Source organism: Typopeltis vanoorti, chromosome 10 (assembly GCF_054136105.1).
Source record: "Typopeltis vanoorti isolate ZY-2024b chromosome 10, IOZ_Tvanoo_1.0, whole genome shotgun sequence".
NCBI classification, from domain to species: domain Eukaryota; kingdom Metazoa; phylum Arthropoda; class Arachnida; order Uropygi; family Thelyphonidae; genus Typopeltis; species Typopeltis vanoorti.
Window position 1 is genome coordinate 129,064,217 of NC_143558.1, and position 17,404 is coordinate 129,081,620.

At 34.1% G+C, this 17,404-nt stretch overlaps 1 protein-coding gene across 1 annotated transcript in view; it reads left to right on the forward strand.

Annotated features, from left to right (window-relative positions):
• The window catches only part of LOC150102785 (uncharacterized), a 99,887-nt gene extending 83,695 nt beyond the window's left edge, over positions 1-16,192 (forward strand). The window contains exons 3-5 of the mRNA XM_090399108.1: positions 319-527; positions 7,396-7,667; positions 15,344-16,192. Coding sequence (XP_090255234.1) covers positions 319-527; positions 7,396-7,667; positions 15,344-15,494 — 632 coding nt within the window. The 3' untranslated portion in view covers positions 15,495-16,192. The remainder of the gene's footprint in view (positions 1-318; positions 528-7,395; positions 7,668-15,343) is intronic.
• The last annotated feature ends 1,212 nt before the right edge of the window (positions 16,193-17,404 follow it).

The following is a 17,404-nucleotide window of genomic DNA, read 5'->3' on the forward strand; positions in this document are numbered from 1 at the left end:
AGGATTATCATTTTATATTATAGAGGAGGTATATTTTATTTTGTCCAGTCTGCAGTTGCAAGCTGGCAAATTCTACTCTCCACGGGCGAGTGTATTCGTCGAGCTCTGATCATACTAATTTCATATGTTTACCATGTTGAAATAGATAACGTTGGGATGAGAAAACATTTTCCCCTTCTGTGAAAAATGTTTTTGATATTAAGATTCGCAAAATCATATAGTTGAAGCTCGGAATGTGGATCTTATTATAAAGATAAATGTTAAGTTAAAACTCTCAAGCTTGTGTTATTATTAATAAAAAAAATTATCATTATTTAGCATACACTGATAATATCATCAGAGAGATGAGAGAAAGCCCACGGATTCAGCTATCGGAGGAACAAGAAGCGTGGCTTCAAGGCAGAATGAGTCAGCTTCACAACCATATACGTCATCATCCTGCCCTCTATCAACGCTATCTATGGGTTGGAATAGGAACGCCTACAGGAGATCCAGATTTCTCTTTTGAGAGAGATGGCTTAAGAACGGTACGTTTACCCAATTACTTTTATGCCCTTTTTTCTAACCACTGCTGTATCATTAATATTTTTAACTGTTTTTCTTTCCAGAATTAATCATAAGCGCTTCTGCTGCATGCACGATTTCTCAAAAAATATCTGTATTCTCTCTCACACCCATACGCATATTCTACACAGAAAAGGCTACAAAACCAATAACATGCCTTACTGTTGGCTTTTTATGTGAATGGGACAAGAAGTTAGAAGAGAAAAGGAACCTATTAATGCGTTTCTGATAAATGGAGATGGTAGAGCTCAAAGAAAACTCTGTGGGAAATACTGTTCCAAAGCAGAGGTAGATGAAATGAGACATTGTGGTAGTAGGTGGTTTGGACTTAACGCCTAAGCAGCTAAGATAATGATGCTAGTGTATTATGTTCATTAAATGGGTGTATTATTCTGGACAGTTTTCCTGTTTCTCGGGGTGAAAATCCTTCCGTCACCTTATGAGACCGGCTCACTCACCTTGAGATGTAAAAATCATTACAGTTTCTTTCAGTTCTAGACAAAGAATCCTTACTTCTGTCGGTATCACATGTAGGTGGAAAGACTGAGTTCGACTCCTGTCTAAGATGCCAAGAACCTTCATAAATCTTTGCATCTCACGGTAAGTTAGCTGAATACGGCTGAATAATAGCTCACTAGGAAACTAGAGTTTTTCATTCTGCAAAATAGGCAAACCCGCCAGAAGAAGCCTTGCAATTTACAGACATAATACACACGCCTCGTAGCCCAAGATTTCTCAGCAGTAATTCCAAACAATCACAACTTCACTTTAATTCGAACCAGATATTTTCAACCAAAGGACATCGACATAATCGACTAACCTATTTAGGCTCGAGTGAAAGAGGTCGAGAAGTTGTTCGGTATGTTTGATGTTGGCCAGCAACTGCTCATGTGCTTACAGACTTAAGGAAAAGTAGAATGGTGGCAGTCAGTTCGGCTGAACAGTGCCAATAGAAGAGACTTTTGATGAAAACAGAGCATTTCTTGGGAAGACTGGACCGAGTTTGAGAGATGATCATCAATGAATCAATATCCTCTTCTGGTTACGTTAAGCATTTTAGGAAATACATTGCTGAACGAATCTAAATGCGAGACCTTTATTTTAAGGTAGGGCGGATTTGAGGTTTACAGTGTTAAAAATTGTACAATAAAGCTATCTATAGAGAAAAGGGGAATGTCTATTTGGGGGGGGGGGGATTTATTATACTAAAATCAGGCCTGACTGACATCTTTTGACAAAGAAGTCTATGATTTGTCAAAAGAATTTGTCTTTTGACAAATCATAGAATATAACAAGACATTTGGTTAGTTTTATCATTTCTAATATTCTGATAGATTTTCATTGATTGGTATGATTTGCTACCTTGTAATATTTTAATATTTAATAAATAAATTGAGAAAACAGTCACATCAAAATCGGCTGTAAAAATGTATTTTACTTAATTTTGCTGCTTAAAATCTAAACAGGTTAAATCATTGTTGGTATAGAAAATATTCTTAATTTAATTGAGTAATTCCTCGCCCAGCGTGAGATTACCACTTCGCTCTTTTGATGCCTTGAGAAACAAAAAAGTACCATATTTAGTCTATGGAGGATACTATGTTATCGATTTACAACCTTTAGTGTGTGTTTGCCATATAAAGAAAAGCGTCATTCTAAGTGTTTGCTAATTTAATATTGAGTTGAATAAGGATTGTGATCACGTGAGAGCCATGGAGTTAAGGAAACAAGAATTTTCGGATGATGAACTTTCATAAAAAGTGAATATTGTTCCCACCTTACAGAAGACTTCATGGCATTTCTATATCCTGTTTGAAATATAATAAGATATTATCCGGTTCATCCAACATCATAAATCTCACTATGATATTTTAAGAATTTAGTATCTAATAATTTTAGTACATTTATCTTGAAACGACGGTTTGGAATTAAGAAAAGCAGACTAAGCTATATAAATAAACTAAGAACCCAGTTAGTGTATTTTACTTGTTTTAATCGTCTGTTTTTCTGGCCAGTTTTATTATTTTACATTATACAATAGGCAACCTTATGAGACTGATCAACTCATCTTCAGTTGAATCAAAACATCTTTCAGAGTAAAAAAGAACTGAAAAACAGTAACCATTTCCGATTTTAAGAAATATAAATAATTTCAAGTAAATGTTTACTTGTGAATGATGAATTACTGTGTAAGTAATAAATTTAGAACTGTACTTATTCTTGCATTTTTTATCGTCTAGTACTACTTAGTTCTGACTCCATTATGAAGCTAAATATGAATGTAGCACAGCTCTTTATGTATACGAGTAGTTTGCAGTTTCCATTCTTCAAAACTGCAAACTTATTTTCAGCATCGTTTTTCGTAAGCTCAGTTAGTTTTGACGGAGCCGTTTGAACACACACATCTACAGACATAAAAAAACAGGTCCTTAAGGAATGCAGCAGAGGAATTGCAGTTGGCTGCATTAACTGCCTATAATCCCTAATCAGGGGGATGCAACCTGTCTTGGACGAGAACCCTCACGCGATTACTCCTCGAACAATTTCTGATTTCTTTAATTTCCGGGACATTAATTATCTTAAATATTATAATTCACTGTAATCCACCCAATATTAAAAGTAGCATATCCTCCTAATCGTAAGATACAAGAAACGTGACCATTTCGTGTATCTTACGAAACTAACACAGCACCATCAATTATTAATAATCATATGAAGTACCAAAACCAAAGTAATCACAAAAATATAGAGTTTAAGATGAAATTATATTAAAATGTATCCGTTATACAATATACTCTTTAGCGGATATACTTTTAATCAACCACCATGACTTTGATTATTATTAATAGCCATTTAGTACTGCCAAAGTTTGTTTCCAGAATTAATTTGAGCAAGCGGCGTAGTCTATTAATGATGCATAAAAATTAACGTGGCAGCAACATTTATCCTTCATGTATCCTATACTACACTATATAATAAATTTCACCATCCAAATCATCTATAAAATAATCTGCTGATGTAATATTGTTTGCAACAAAAAAAGTGGTAAAACAAACTTCATATCCCAAATGTCATATGTGAAAGGATACTGCTGTAAACGTTCACCGTTATTATTATTTATTATGAATAATACTACAAACCAGCAGTCATCAGTACGCAGGACCAGTCTGGTCGCTTTTAAACGTACCCTCCAAGAGTAGAAGCAAGTATGTTTTTTTATGCTAAATAGGAGGATGACAATAAAAGTATAATGATCCCCGAAATATAAATGCTATTTTTAAGAATCTTAGCGGTAGTGACATATCTCAGTATAAGCTGATCAAAGTAGTTTTTGGAACAGCTGAATACTCATACCTCCACATTTTCAACAGTGGAATATAACAAACAATCAAAACCAACTAACTAATGACGAACTTTGGGTCGTTTACCACTTTTGATTACAGACTTTCTGAATCAAACGTATTTTAAAAACTTCCAGGAAAAATATTCTGGAAGTCATTAAATTCATTATTTTTGTTATGATTATTTTGTATGTCTAAAATTTTGTCACGTTAAGTGAATGATGCAGAAAGTAGTAATTATTATTACTGGACACCTCCATGGACTCATTGGGGAAGGGACACCACGCAACTCATGGTTTATACGAGTTGATCTTCCATTACTATGCATCATATATACTACGCCATCTACCGCCCATTAATAGTAGTTTTGTCTATTATCAGCGCGTATCACCTAAGTTTCTGGGAGAAAAAAAATCCAAAACTATGTTAGAAGGAATTTTTTTTTTAAATTTCCAGTGACATAATTCAGTGCTAATTAAGAGAAATTCTACAACTGTTTGTACGTTTGAAGGTGCAGTTAATTTTATTTACACACACAAACAATTATACTATGAATTAATAGCTATGAACCTTTGCATATGACTGGCACGTCTGAGGAAAAGAATAATTTACTCTGGGACACAGGTTAAATATCACACGTGAGAATTTATGAAGAGCTTCGTTTGGAAAAGAAAAGTGAGGCGTAGTTTGATTTGAGAAAAATTACTAATTAATAATACACAGTTTATTATTATTATGTTATTCAGTTGGTGGAGACAGAGTTGTAGAGCAGGTGCCCTCCCTCGATGAGTCTATGGACTCCCTGGAGGTGTGAGATAATAATAACTACTACTAAAAGAGCAGGCAAATCCATCAAATTATAGTTTTATGATTGTGTAAGTGGTCTGGGCATGGAGTCATGTAATTACTCTTTTGTTGATTCACCTCTTAGACAGCAAACCAATATGTGTGTGTAAAGAATTGTTCGAGATTTGTTTCATTGCATTTTTTCACAATGCAATGAAACTATATTATTACCACATGACACCTCCAGGGAGTCCAAAGACTCATCGAGGGAGGGCACCTACTACCACTCAATCCATCGACTACCACGAACTGCAACTACCATCATCATCGACACCAATGCCATCACTACTACTAATATTTTCACAGACAATTACAAACATCCATGCCTTGGCGGGATTCGAACCAGCAGCCTTTTGGCTGGAGAGAGCGGATGCTTTAACCGCTCGGCCAACCAAGCCGGCGAATAAATCTCTTTCTCTCTCTCTCTCTATATATATCTCTCTCTCTCTCTCTCTCTCTCTCTCTATATATATATATATATATATATATATATATATATGCGGTGAATAAATCTCTTCCCAACAAACACACACTATTACTGCACTCCACAGACGAAAGCGAAACAATGTTTTACTTAGCTTGAACATTTCAAAATAATCGGTAAGGGAATGTTTTGATATTTTTCAATGATCTCTCATCTATTCCTTCTATTTTTTAACCCTCAGAAAGAAAACATTTTAGTTTTCGGGATTCTTTTCAGAAATCCGTTTATGTTCTAATGATTTATTACCGAAACTGAAGCCACTCTTAATTATCGAAAATTTAATCGTATTCAGATCGTGGTGAAAGTTAAAGAAAATTTTTATCAGTGAAATGCTGGAACAGGAGATTTATAACATTTGCATAAGATATGTTTAGTGTATCTTTAAGGTACTTTGACAGCCGTCTCAATTTAAAAGTATCGCCAGCTGATTGATTATTGACCATTTTGCATAAAACAGAATAAAAATAAATAAAAAATATTATTAGAAAATATCAAAATTAAAAAAGTATGTTAATATTAACAAAAGAAGCAAGAGAAAATAATCAAAATACTAACTATGCCTTATATATGCAGACGTTACGAGTCACAATCTTGTAACAGAAATTTAGAGGAACTTGCACATAAAGAATTTAATTTCAGTTAACAATTCCAAATTTAGTTCTAGTAACCACTTCAGTTATGACTGAAGTTGCTACTAGATTTAGCACATGACAAAAAAAATATATATATTATTTTTCATGCTACTCCTTTAAGTAGATATCCATACTTATATAGCCCGTCTGCTTATTTTCTAAAGGAGCACCCTATTAAACCATTGGATTTTTACTGCGGTTAAATTAAGATCGAATTAAATGAATGATATGCCTTTCAAGATATACTGAAAAAGGAATTTTATGAAAAGAGTAATTTTTGACATACCTTCGAGGGATCCTCAATGTTTGCTCTAAAAGTTTTGATGAAACATCAGAAAATAAAAATCGGTAAAAATAAAAGCGGAACTCTTAAAGAAATAATGAGCTATAAAAGGAGTTTAAAGACTATCAGTTAGATTAAAAATGCATGCAGCTTTTTTTTCAGAAGGGAACAGAGTAGAGATGAAAATATAGAAATTAAAAAATTTCAAAACAGAGGAATACCTACAATGGCGTCATAGTGGGCTCAAACGAAGAATGAAAGACTGAAAATACGAAGAATGAAACGACTAATAAAGATAAAAATATAGCTTTACGGTGTGTGAGCCGCTTCGACATATTAGTCGTTCTCAAGGAAATAAAAATTCAATCAGCTCATTCTTCGTTTAAGTCCATCATGGAACCACTGTAGGTATTCCTCTGTTTTGAATTTTTTTTTTTTTACTTTCGATTTTTTTAATCTCTACTCTATTCTCTTCTGAAAAAAGCTCCATGAATTTTTAATCTAACCGATAATCTTTAAACTCCTTTTATAGCTCATTATTGCTTTAAGAGTTGCGTTTATATTTTTACCGATTTTTATTTTCTGATGTTATTTCATCAAAATCTTTAAAGTAAATATGAGGATCCTTCAAAAGTATGTTAAAATTTACACATTTGATATAATTTCTTTATTAATGTACGTTTAAATGCATATTACTCATGTCTAATTTAACCGCAGTAAAAGTTAATGGGTACTCCTTTAGAAAATAAGTAAATGGGCTAAAAGTATTGATCATGACATTATTTGACAATAATAAGGAAAAGTATTGTAGAGGTTTTTAAAGAAATTAAACTTGAGAATCTTGAAATATTTAAAAATAGTAAAAAATTAGAACTGAGCAGAGAATTTGCAAAACAAAATAAAATAGGAAAAACTTTAAAAAATGTATAATAATAGAAAACCTAAGTAACAAAACTGTGAAATATTTCACACAGAATCAGACAAGATATATATATATATATCCATACAAACGTGAATAATTTTGAAATATTATGAATGAATGAAACATCAATCCGTTACTTAGTGCAATATGAACAAACTAAAATCAAATGAATCAAAAATCAACATACGTTATATAAGTTTTGTATTACATATAAATCTTGTTATAGTATTGTACCATTCATTATTTAGAAATGCTGCCAAAATAGTTAACGAGTTTGAAGTTAAAATTTTGACTGTCTTACAAGCTATTTTTGCAACTTACAGGGACACCAAAAGAAGAAACGTTACTTGAATGATCCTTCGACGACTAGAAGGAATTGGCACCCTCGAATGTCCTCTGGAATTCAGAAAAGAAACCATGCATCAATGTTTCCTTCGGAAGAAATCTGCAAGACGAACCGAAAATGGGAGCAAGTGAATATTACACAAGATTTTTATGCTAATGAAGTAGAAATAGTACAGGATGATGTCCAACAGTTTGTATTTTCTTACCGGTGTGTTGCAGAAAAAGGACCTTGCATTGGCATATCACCGCTGTAAGTGATCTCATGGAATGTCCCATTTCTAGTAAAGTTAAATATCAAAAACTGCTTTTTACGGAATTTTTTTTAAATATTCATATTGCATTTGAAGTGTTCGGATAATGGGCTATTTACAGAGAAGTGTTTTTGCTCAGTAACGCAGTATATCATATTTGACAAGATATTTATTCCTGCCTTAATCCTTTATTCAAACGTAATCAAACAAATTTGCACATTAAGTATCTTCACGCACTACTCCGTTTGCATGCATATCAATTACTTCAGCTGGTTTTGGGAGGCATACCCACACCAAAACCAGCTCTACCTTTCTTTGACTAAACAAGTAGACTACTTAGGAAGTTACTTCGTGCACAAATTTTGTTAAGCTTAAGCTTGGGTAAAGAATGCGATTTGTCAGGTATAATATACTTTGTAACTAAGGGAAAAACTTTCTACAACTCTCTCTGATGCAGAGGATTTTAATATGGAAAATATATAATTTCTACATTTAACTTCAGTATCTTCCTGGATCTATCTCCTGCTGATGATACCCAATTGGGTTGAAATTGGTTGGGTAGTGATCCTTTCCACAATGCTTTTGCATTATAGAATACAGTGGCAATGTGAAGTCAACTCCCTGTATATACAAATAGACCAGTTGTAAAGATACTTACGAGGAAAATTTGTCTGTTTACTCATGGGGGGGGGGATAAATTATAATTCAACACGCATTAACTTCCATGGCATTGATCAATAGCTGGTGCAGGTTAGCTGTCTTCCCCCACAAGAAGAAAATCGGATTCCGTAAAATTTGCACAATTCTGGTTATGATTGGGAAAACGAGATTGTGGCAGTTGTCTCTCATATCCTATTCATTCCCTTTGTTTACTTTTTACACAAAACCGTTGTAAAAAAAAAAAAAAAAAAAAAAAAAAAAAACGTAATTACAGGCTATGGTGGAAGTGGATGTCTACCGGTTTTCGGAAGTTAGGTCTGAAAAAGTTGTTTCCACATACTTTCTTTGGAGAATATATAATATTACAGGATTTTTTTATTCAATTTAAAACATTATATCGATGTTCTTGGAGATAACCCCATCGGCAGACAGATTGAATTATTGGTAACTTTAAGTTAAAGAATTCCAATTCATCGCAATATACAAGCATTATTTTCTTGTATATTGCAAATATACCTTTTTATTATGTGAATCCCTCTGTGAAAGGATACGATGCAGTATATTAATATTAGTTCTGCAAGAGGCATTATGGGGTAGATAATCAGGAAACTCTTGTCCTAGAGACTATAAATCCAACGTTTTCAAGCCACTTAAAATTTTTAATAAGCAGTACAGTACTCTCAGAAAAGACGATTAAATTCATCTACCACTTAATGACATGCCACAGTGGGAATCTAAACCTAAAATAAGCCTGTTGTTTGGGCATTGGGTATACGCTATACACTAGACCATCGTATGTCTTTCAATACACATGTACAATGCAAGAATAAAAAGTAGAAAAGAGTAATTATCGTAGAAAAACATCACTGATAAAGAAAATAAAAAAAGTAAGGAAATAAGATAAGCTCGTTAAAGTCCCAAGATACTGTTACTGGCTGAATATCGCTGATACACATGACAAAACAGTAATGAGCAAAACGAGAATGCTAACTTCACAGACTGAATCATGACAGCAAGAGAAACGATTAGCTTAGAGAAACACGTGAAGAAATGATGGAAAACAATCATGCCAAAGTCAGTTTTGGAAAGACATTCATGCATTAATTTCACAACAAATGGCTTTACTTTTAAAGCTTAATGTAATCTCGACTCACACTTTTGTTTGGTTTGTTTGAATGTTTTCCATAAAATAACTGGATTAATAAATTCCTTCAGAACACAAGTTTTTTTTTATTATAAATGATGTGAGGGAAATTTAAAACACATGAATCGACAAAATTTTTATAAGAGTCCCAAATACTACATCTCAAAATCTGCAAAACCAGAGATAAGAAATGGTGTGAGTACACGTTGGTCGGATGAACAAAATAAATTCAATATGTTCTTACACATTTTGTTGAAAGCAGACTATAGAACGAGTCTGAGTCCGGAAATATTCACTTACTCCCGGGAGTAATTGTAAATAACGCTAATAATTATCATTATTTCGTATTTATAGAGAACGTGGAATGCCGTTCTCTCTGAATTATTATTATTTTTGTTTTTCCAAAAAATAAACCAATCATGGTAGAATGACTAACACAGGGTCGGCAATGTGCCTCTAAGTATCATAGTAACTCTCAAATGGCTTAAAATATTTGTTTTCTATTTCCAAAAGAAATAGAAAACAGTTCCGCTTGGCCGATTCGACAGCGTTCATATATACTGTAGTATTCATTCTTACTTCTGAAACAACCAGCTCACTTATCCAAAGAGAATTTCCACAACGGAAATGCACCATCGAAAGCAACTGATGTCCCGATTTCGGAATGAAGGAAGCATTAGCTGTCGAAAACGAACCGGAAAACTAATTTCCAAGTGCAAATACGAGAATATTGGAAGCACACAGGCCAATGTTCCAGAACACACAGAAACGTCATCAACAAGAACGGATACAATTCGCTTGGATATAGCCAGATTACCACTACAGAGAGTTCAAAGAAGATTTGACAGCTCCATATTTTTGAGGTGATAACTGGAACAGTATATAGTAACAAGCTGCAAGCACGAGTTTACCTAAAGAATAACATCAGAGAAGAAATCAAAACATTAGGCAGCGGTTATAACGGCAGTGACAGAAATTTTCCGAAGATAAGAGCTCTTCATGAAATAGCCAACAGCGGGTGGATTTAGATGATTATTTACTATAAATTGGGTGTGGCCAACTTCATTCTATACGAGGGCAATATATGATGAGTGGTAGCGTCACGGGCCGCACACTTTTAGACAGAACTTAAATAGAAATAAACTCTGCATTTTTTCAAGGCAATAATTATATGTATTGAATTACTATATTTGTTAAATCATTTTACTACTGGGAGAACAATATAAAATACTTGACTGATTTAAATATAAGTTGTTAAATTAAATTTAATTACATATTTCTGGTCGTTTTTACATTAACACAACATTTACATTAACACAACTTAATGAAAACACTGTGGGCGTTCATGTGCGGCAACAAGTTCATCAAAGTTTATTTTCAACGATGATGACGATATTCGTAACAAATCCTGAAGGTGGTCATCAGTCAGTCGGCTTCTTTGAGAAAGTGCATTCACATATGTATGTGCTTCCAAACATAGATGCAATTCTTAAGCTGAAATCACTCAATGCAGGATATTTTTCCCTTGCTACCAGTTTCCAAAAGTCAATGCTTATCTCCACCCTCGACTGGAAAAAGGGGTCACTTTGAAAGTCACACAACTCCAATTGAATAGTGCCTTGCTGCTCTGAAATGTCGCATTTCATTAGGTTGTTAAATAATGCCACCGCATGCCACTGAAGTCAGAAAATCGCTTACTTAATTGCTCCAAAAGTTGGTCTAACATTGGCACATAAAACTTGAAGTCAATGTCACGGATCTCCTCCATCAACTCCCTGCAGGAAGGGAAATGTACCAAGTTTCCTCTGACAAGGGTGAATTTAAAAACCTTCAGTTTTTAACCCATCTAGGTGTCCAACTAAATCTGAGATTGTTTGGTTACGTCCCTGCAACTTCACGTTGAGTTCATTCATGTGTGTGTGTGTGTGATGTCTGTTAGAACGGCGAGTAAATGAGAATCACGTAGTTTTGTGATTAGTTCTTTGTTTGTCTTCTCGTGTTCCTCTAAAAACCTTTCTCAAAGCAAAAAACCGTTTCAAACAGTTCGCTCTGCTTAGCCAACGTACTTTCTGTACAACACTAAATCGTCATATTCTGCCTCCATTTTAGACTGGAAAAGAAAAAAAAACTTGCAGTGCATCAAGGCCCGATTTCCGCTTTAATTAGATTCACACACTTCATTACAGTTTTCATAATATCCTCTCTCTATCTCCAGAATTTTACCACACAGAGCCTCCTGATGCATAATGCAGTGCAATATAGGACAATTGATTCCAGCCTTCCTCAGTAAGCCAACTAAGCCTGTTTGAGTTACAATAGCTGTGAGATTGTTGATGTCACCAGTACCATTTACAACCTTCATAACTGCATCCGAAATGTCTTGACCTTTGTCTGTGTTATGCAATGACTCTAATGCTAGTAGCTCTTCATTAATAACAAAGTCTTTGGAAATAGTTCGAATGAAAATTAGAAGTTGAGCTGTATCTGTTATGTCAGTTGATTCATACAGAGCCAATGGGAAGTAAGCTGAATCTGTAATAACACTTTTTAATTTATTTAATAAGTGCGAACCTATTTCCTCGACTCTTTTTTGTTATATTCTGTTTTGATAGTGGGACGCTTTCAAACTCACTGGCAATTTTATCTTCCACAAATGCACGTGCCATTTTCACAGAACAGTGTTTTACAACTTCACCATCAGATAATGATTTTGCTATCTCTGCGCTTACAACAAACGATGCCAAGAGTGAGCTTTTTTTTGTATTGATGTTGGTTTAGTAAAAATAGATTTCTGAGCACTAACCTTTCTCTGCAAATTACTGTTCTTGTCCGAACGTATTCTTGGTATTAAGCGGCATGGCTGTATGTAGTGGCGTTTGAGGTTATATTCCTTGTGTACAGACAATACTTGCAATCACACAAGGCATGTGGTTTGTTGTCATTATTGTTTATAAATAGAAATTTATTCTCCGATTTCTCCTGAAATGACCTGTTTTCTTCACAGATCTTACGTTTCTTTCTCATAGTACAAAGGCTAAAGTAACTGACCAGGGGATACAAACTGCAACAATAACACTGTTAACTGTGAAACTGAATCTCTGAAAATCACTGTAACCAGAGCAGAGCAAGTGACTTTCAATGATGTGTTACTCTGGAGTGCATAGAAATCTACCACTCCCACTACTACAACTCGCACAGAGAAGCAGTAGATTTTATAAACTGAGTAATCTTTTTAAAGCAATTTTGATTCTGTGTTGAGAATATAAATTGTTTCCCTCATCAGAAATAATGAATATAACTAGTATATCAATCAGAAAATCTGCGGTCGAAACTAATAGTTGAATTGATAATACATATAATTTAATATAGATTTTATCCTGGCGCGGGCCGCACAAAATCACGTTACGGGCCGCATGCAGCCCTGCTGTTGGCCACCTATGCTTTAAATAATGCAAGAGCATTCTATTAGAATGAAATAAATTTTATTTCTTGATTTTGTACTTTCATTCTTCCATTTTAATGTACTATAGTAGTATATTAAAAATGATTCATGTTTAGTTATTACATCGGGTTTGATTCGAATAAATTTTTTTTTTAAAATTAAATAAATCAAACACGTAAAACAGCGAATTTTTGCTCTCCATCATAACGGTAAACAGCAGTAACAAAGTAACGTTGCAAACAAATTGACGTCTCTGGATGAAGAGGTTATTGAAGCTTTACAGAACATATAAGAGCTAAGCTGCAATTTCTACGTTCTTTATGAAAAATGAATGAAATTTCTCAAATCAGCAATATACAAATTACACTAACTGTAAGTGAGAGAGAGCGTCAAAATTCAACAGCTGAAAGTTCAAAGCAGTAATAATTCGGTTTCATGATTCATTAAGTCCGATTCGCAACAGCTCAGTAGCTTAAGTGATACAACCAGCGAATGCCTTCCATTGAACAAATTACAGTAAGAGCACCGTTTTTTTTTTAAGATTTCGAATTACTACTAACAGCTAAATAACAAGACTATCCAATCGTATAATACATGCTGTTTTTTCAGTAACTCCTTTCTTGCAAAGTCCATTCTTTGCAAGATAACTGTTTTCTTGGATTCCAACAGCAATCATTTCAGTAATTTCACATCCAATTTGGCAGGCTTCTATTCAAGTTTTCAATGTTTCTAAGCTGTCGAAGGAAAGATATTACAGATTTCTGACCTTGTCTACAAATCTTTACCGCTTGTTCGAGATATCTTATGAATATTTAATAACGTTTGTGTCAAGTAACATATGGAATGATTTTTCATTGTCGATAGCAGGTAAATGTGGTTATATTGATCCTAATTTCTATATATTTCTGAACTCGCTCTTAATTCTAATCATAACTCGGTATCACCAAGTAGCCGGCATGTTTACCGTTTCGTTTTGATATTCTCCCAACATAGCAAGTGTCCTTTGAACAAATTACTGCAATAGTTTATATTCGTAAACAATTTTCGAAAGAGTTCTTCAAAAAGAAGTCGGATAAAAGTGAGACGTATAGAATGGGATGGCCATATGCACAACACTGTGCTCACCAAAGCACTCTTGCAGAAAAGCAGTTGTGGTAGCTTGGAATTACTACTGAGGACTCTGAGGTCAGGAGTATTAAGCCAGTAAACTGTGTGTAGTCTTCTGATTGGTTTGCCTTTTTCTTGGTATGAAAAATAATTTCACCGCCCTACAAGACTGGCAACCACCTTCAGAGAGAGAGAAAAACTTGCATGGTTCTTCGCGTCCTAGGTGGAATTTTAACTATCTTTTCAAACAAAGGGTATCGTCGTATCTAGCTGAGCTTCGTAGCTCAGCTAGATACGACGTATATATGATAGTTGCAGTGCTCGCTGCGTGGCAAGCCTGCCATCATATTAAAAGAGCATTTTGTTTCACTAAAAAGTAAATCAGATCGGAAGATTCTGCTAATATGTCGTTAAATTCCCTTAAAAATTCTCAGAATACTGCATTATTAATGAATATAGAGAATTTTCTTATACTTGTATAATACTGAAGTACACGTTCGGATATTTTGATTGTTTACACCAATTATTCAAACAGAAAACCACGCTTTCCCATAATCCCATACACACACATTCCAATAATTAGGGATGGTCTTCTACTTGAATAAAGGAAACATTTTGACTACAGATTCGTATTTATATGATAACATTTTTTCAAGGTACATATGAACTTGAAAAAATAATTGAGTTAATTCACATATTTATCTGAATTTCCGACAACAAGCAATATTCACTACAAGGGAGTAATGCTAATCAGGGGACGATGGAAAAATCCACTCCTAATCATTATGCCATTGAGGAGATGTGGGATTTAACAATTTCATCAACTTTTTTTGGGGGGGAGGGGCGAGAAAGTGTTATGTACTGAACCCCTATGAGATATTAACAATAATTATTGCCTGAGGATTCCAAAATAGCACGAATTCACTTTTAATAACTGAAGGTGAGTTTGCCAGTATCATAATAGGAGGGTGGCAGTTTTATCTCTCGGAAACTATCTTCGTTCCTCAAAAACAGGCAAAGCAGGAAAGAAGAACACGCGTAATTACAGCACATAATGTACTGGATTTATAGCCTTAAACGCTTCAGATAAATTCGCCCAATAAAGAATCCCAGGCGATTATTTATGGTGGTTGAAATTAGTGTTCCAAACTAAAGATGAGGAATTTCATTATTCTTCGGTTCAAAATTTATAGGAACTGACGTCAGTAATATCTCACCATAAGAAATCAGTATTTTGTTTTCTATTCCGCTAAAACTGATTTAGCTTAATTCTTGTTTCAAAATACATTTATCTTTTCACTGATATTTTCCCTTTGTTTCAGGTACGAAAGCGAGTGCACAGAAAGATATGGTTGGATGTATATGTACTACCGTCGAGCAGACGACCCAACTCGGAAAAAGCAATGGGGTTACGTAGCTGCTCCACATCACTGCGCGTGTAAGATAACACCAAAATTTATTCCAGAATCGTGACTGATCCGGATTGTCGTGACCAAAGCCTTCTTCCTAACGAAAAGTGTAAAGGAGGACTAAAAGATGGCGCCACAATCGGTATGCAGGAACTGACTAAGATGCATTTAACCCACCTCTATACATCAGGAACTATTAACGATGTGCACGAGACTGCACTGATATCATACGCGATGCCTTTCAAATGCCTGTAATTACCTAGTCCTCTCCAGAATATGGCATTTCGCAATGCGTTAGTGAATATTGTGAGTAATAATGTATATTTTGAAAGGCTGCGGTTTCAAAGAAGAAAATATACGATCGTGAGACGTACTATTAGTGTATATGCACACTTCTTTCCTCTGGTGTTTACGCGTAGGTATATTTTACGTTAATTTATATCTAAAAGGACGAGAGTGATTTCTGTATATGAACATAATCTGAGACATTCCCAAGATGTTAAAGTATAAAAGATTTTAACTCAAATATTGTGATAAGTATCACAGTCTTTAGTGATGCGCCATACCATTTTTTTTTTTTTTATAAATTCTTATTCTAAGCAGTTCATTTCTACTTTTCGCCACTATTCATCCATTTACATGCCACTATTCATCCATGTATACCTGCCCCTCAGTAGTATCTAGAAATTTAAAGTAAAAACCGATAATGAAAGTGCACCAAAATATATTTTAACCAATAGGACATAATAGAATATTCTATATCAAATTGCTATTCAGAAATTCTTCGTTTATTATAAGACTTCAAATATTTACGAATTATAGACACTTTAACACAAGAATATTTTAATATTTGCCAAATATTTCAATCTGAAACTAACAGACCATCTTCAGTGGCTACATAGGAACAGTTTTTACCAAGGTGGAATTCCAACAATTGATCATTCAAAAGTAGAACGAGCCGCGTGATGTTACATCATTGCTAAGCATTAAAGAGAGGAAAAATTTCATCGGTGATGATTAAATTATAGGTATTAATTCACAATTTCATATAATAATTTTAATTTATAAATAACAGACTAATGTAGGAACTGAAAGTCTCAATTAAAAAAATAATAATAATGTGTTATCCTGATTAAACTTTCCCATATTTTTGATAAGGATATACAGTCATTTCGATTCAGGTTAAGGCACTGAAGAAAGGCCTCAGCACTCTCTTTGAATAGGCGTTCAAATTTATAGATATCTGTGTAGAAGGCGAATGATCAATTGTTGGTATTCCACCTTGTTAAAAACTGTTCCTATGTAGCCACTGAAGATAGTCTGTTAGTTTCAGACTAAAATATTTGGGAAACATTAAAATATTCTTGTGTTAACGTGTCTATAATTTCTAATCATAATGTCACAAGTGTCTGTAAAGAGTAAAATCCAAATATTTTCATTTCGATAGAAAGGTATCCTCGTTCTAAAGTAAAAGCTGCTTTTAACTTCTTTATTCAACAAAATTATTTACGGTGACACAAAATGACTTCGTAGACGCCGTTCTTAAGGAATTAATTACAACCAACGATCGAATTATCCAAGGGAAGGGAAGAAAACAGACTTGAATTCGAAATTCTAAAACATATCCTCTTTACAGAGCTCTGTTATTTGGATTATTCATGGAAGGCAAACATGTGGAAATAATCTCTTGGAAGTGACAGCACCGAACAGTTTGTAATAATAGGCAGTGAAAATTAAAAAAAAAGTATAATGCGTAATTAAAGAATATGAAAAAAAAATACAAACGAAGATCACAAGCCAAACAGCATTGTCTTGGTGGTTTATGTTCCTTCTAAAAATTTTCATATTCATCTTGAAGCCCTTCGAATGTCAGCCACAGCTACTGACCCTTGAAAAAGTGCAAAACGAGCTAACTATATAACCATTTACATTTAAAATGATTAAAGGTTCTAGTACTTGTTTTTCGATATTACA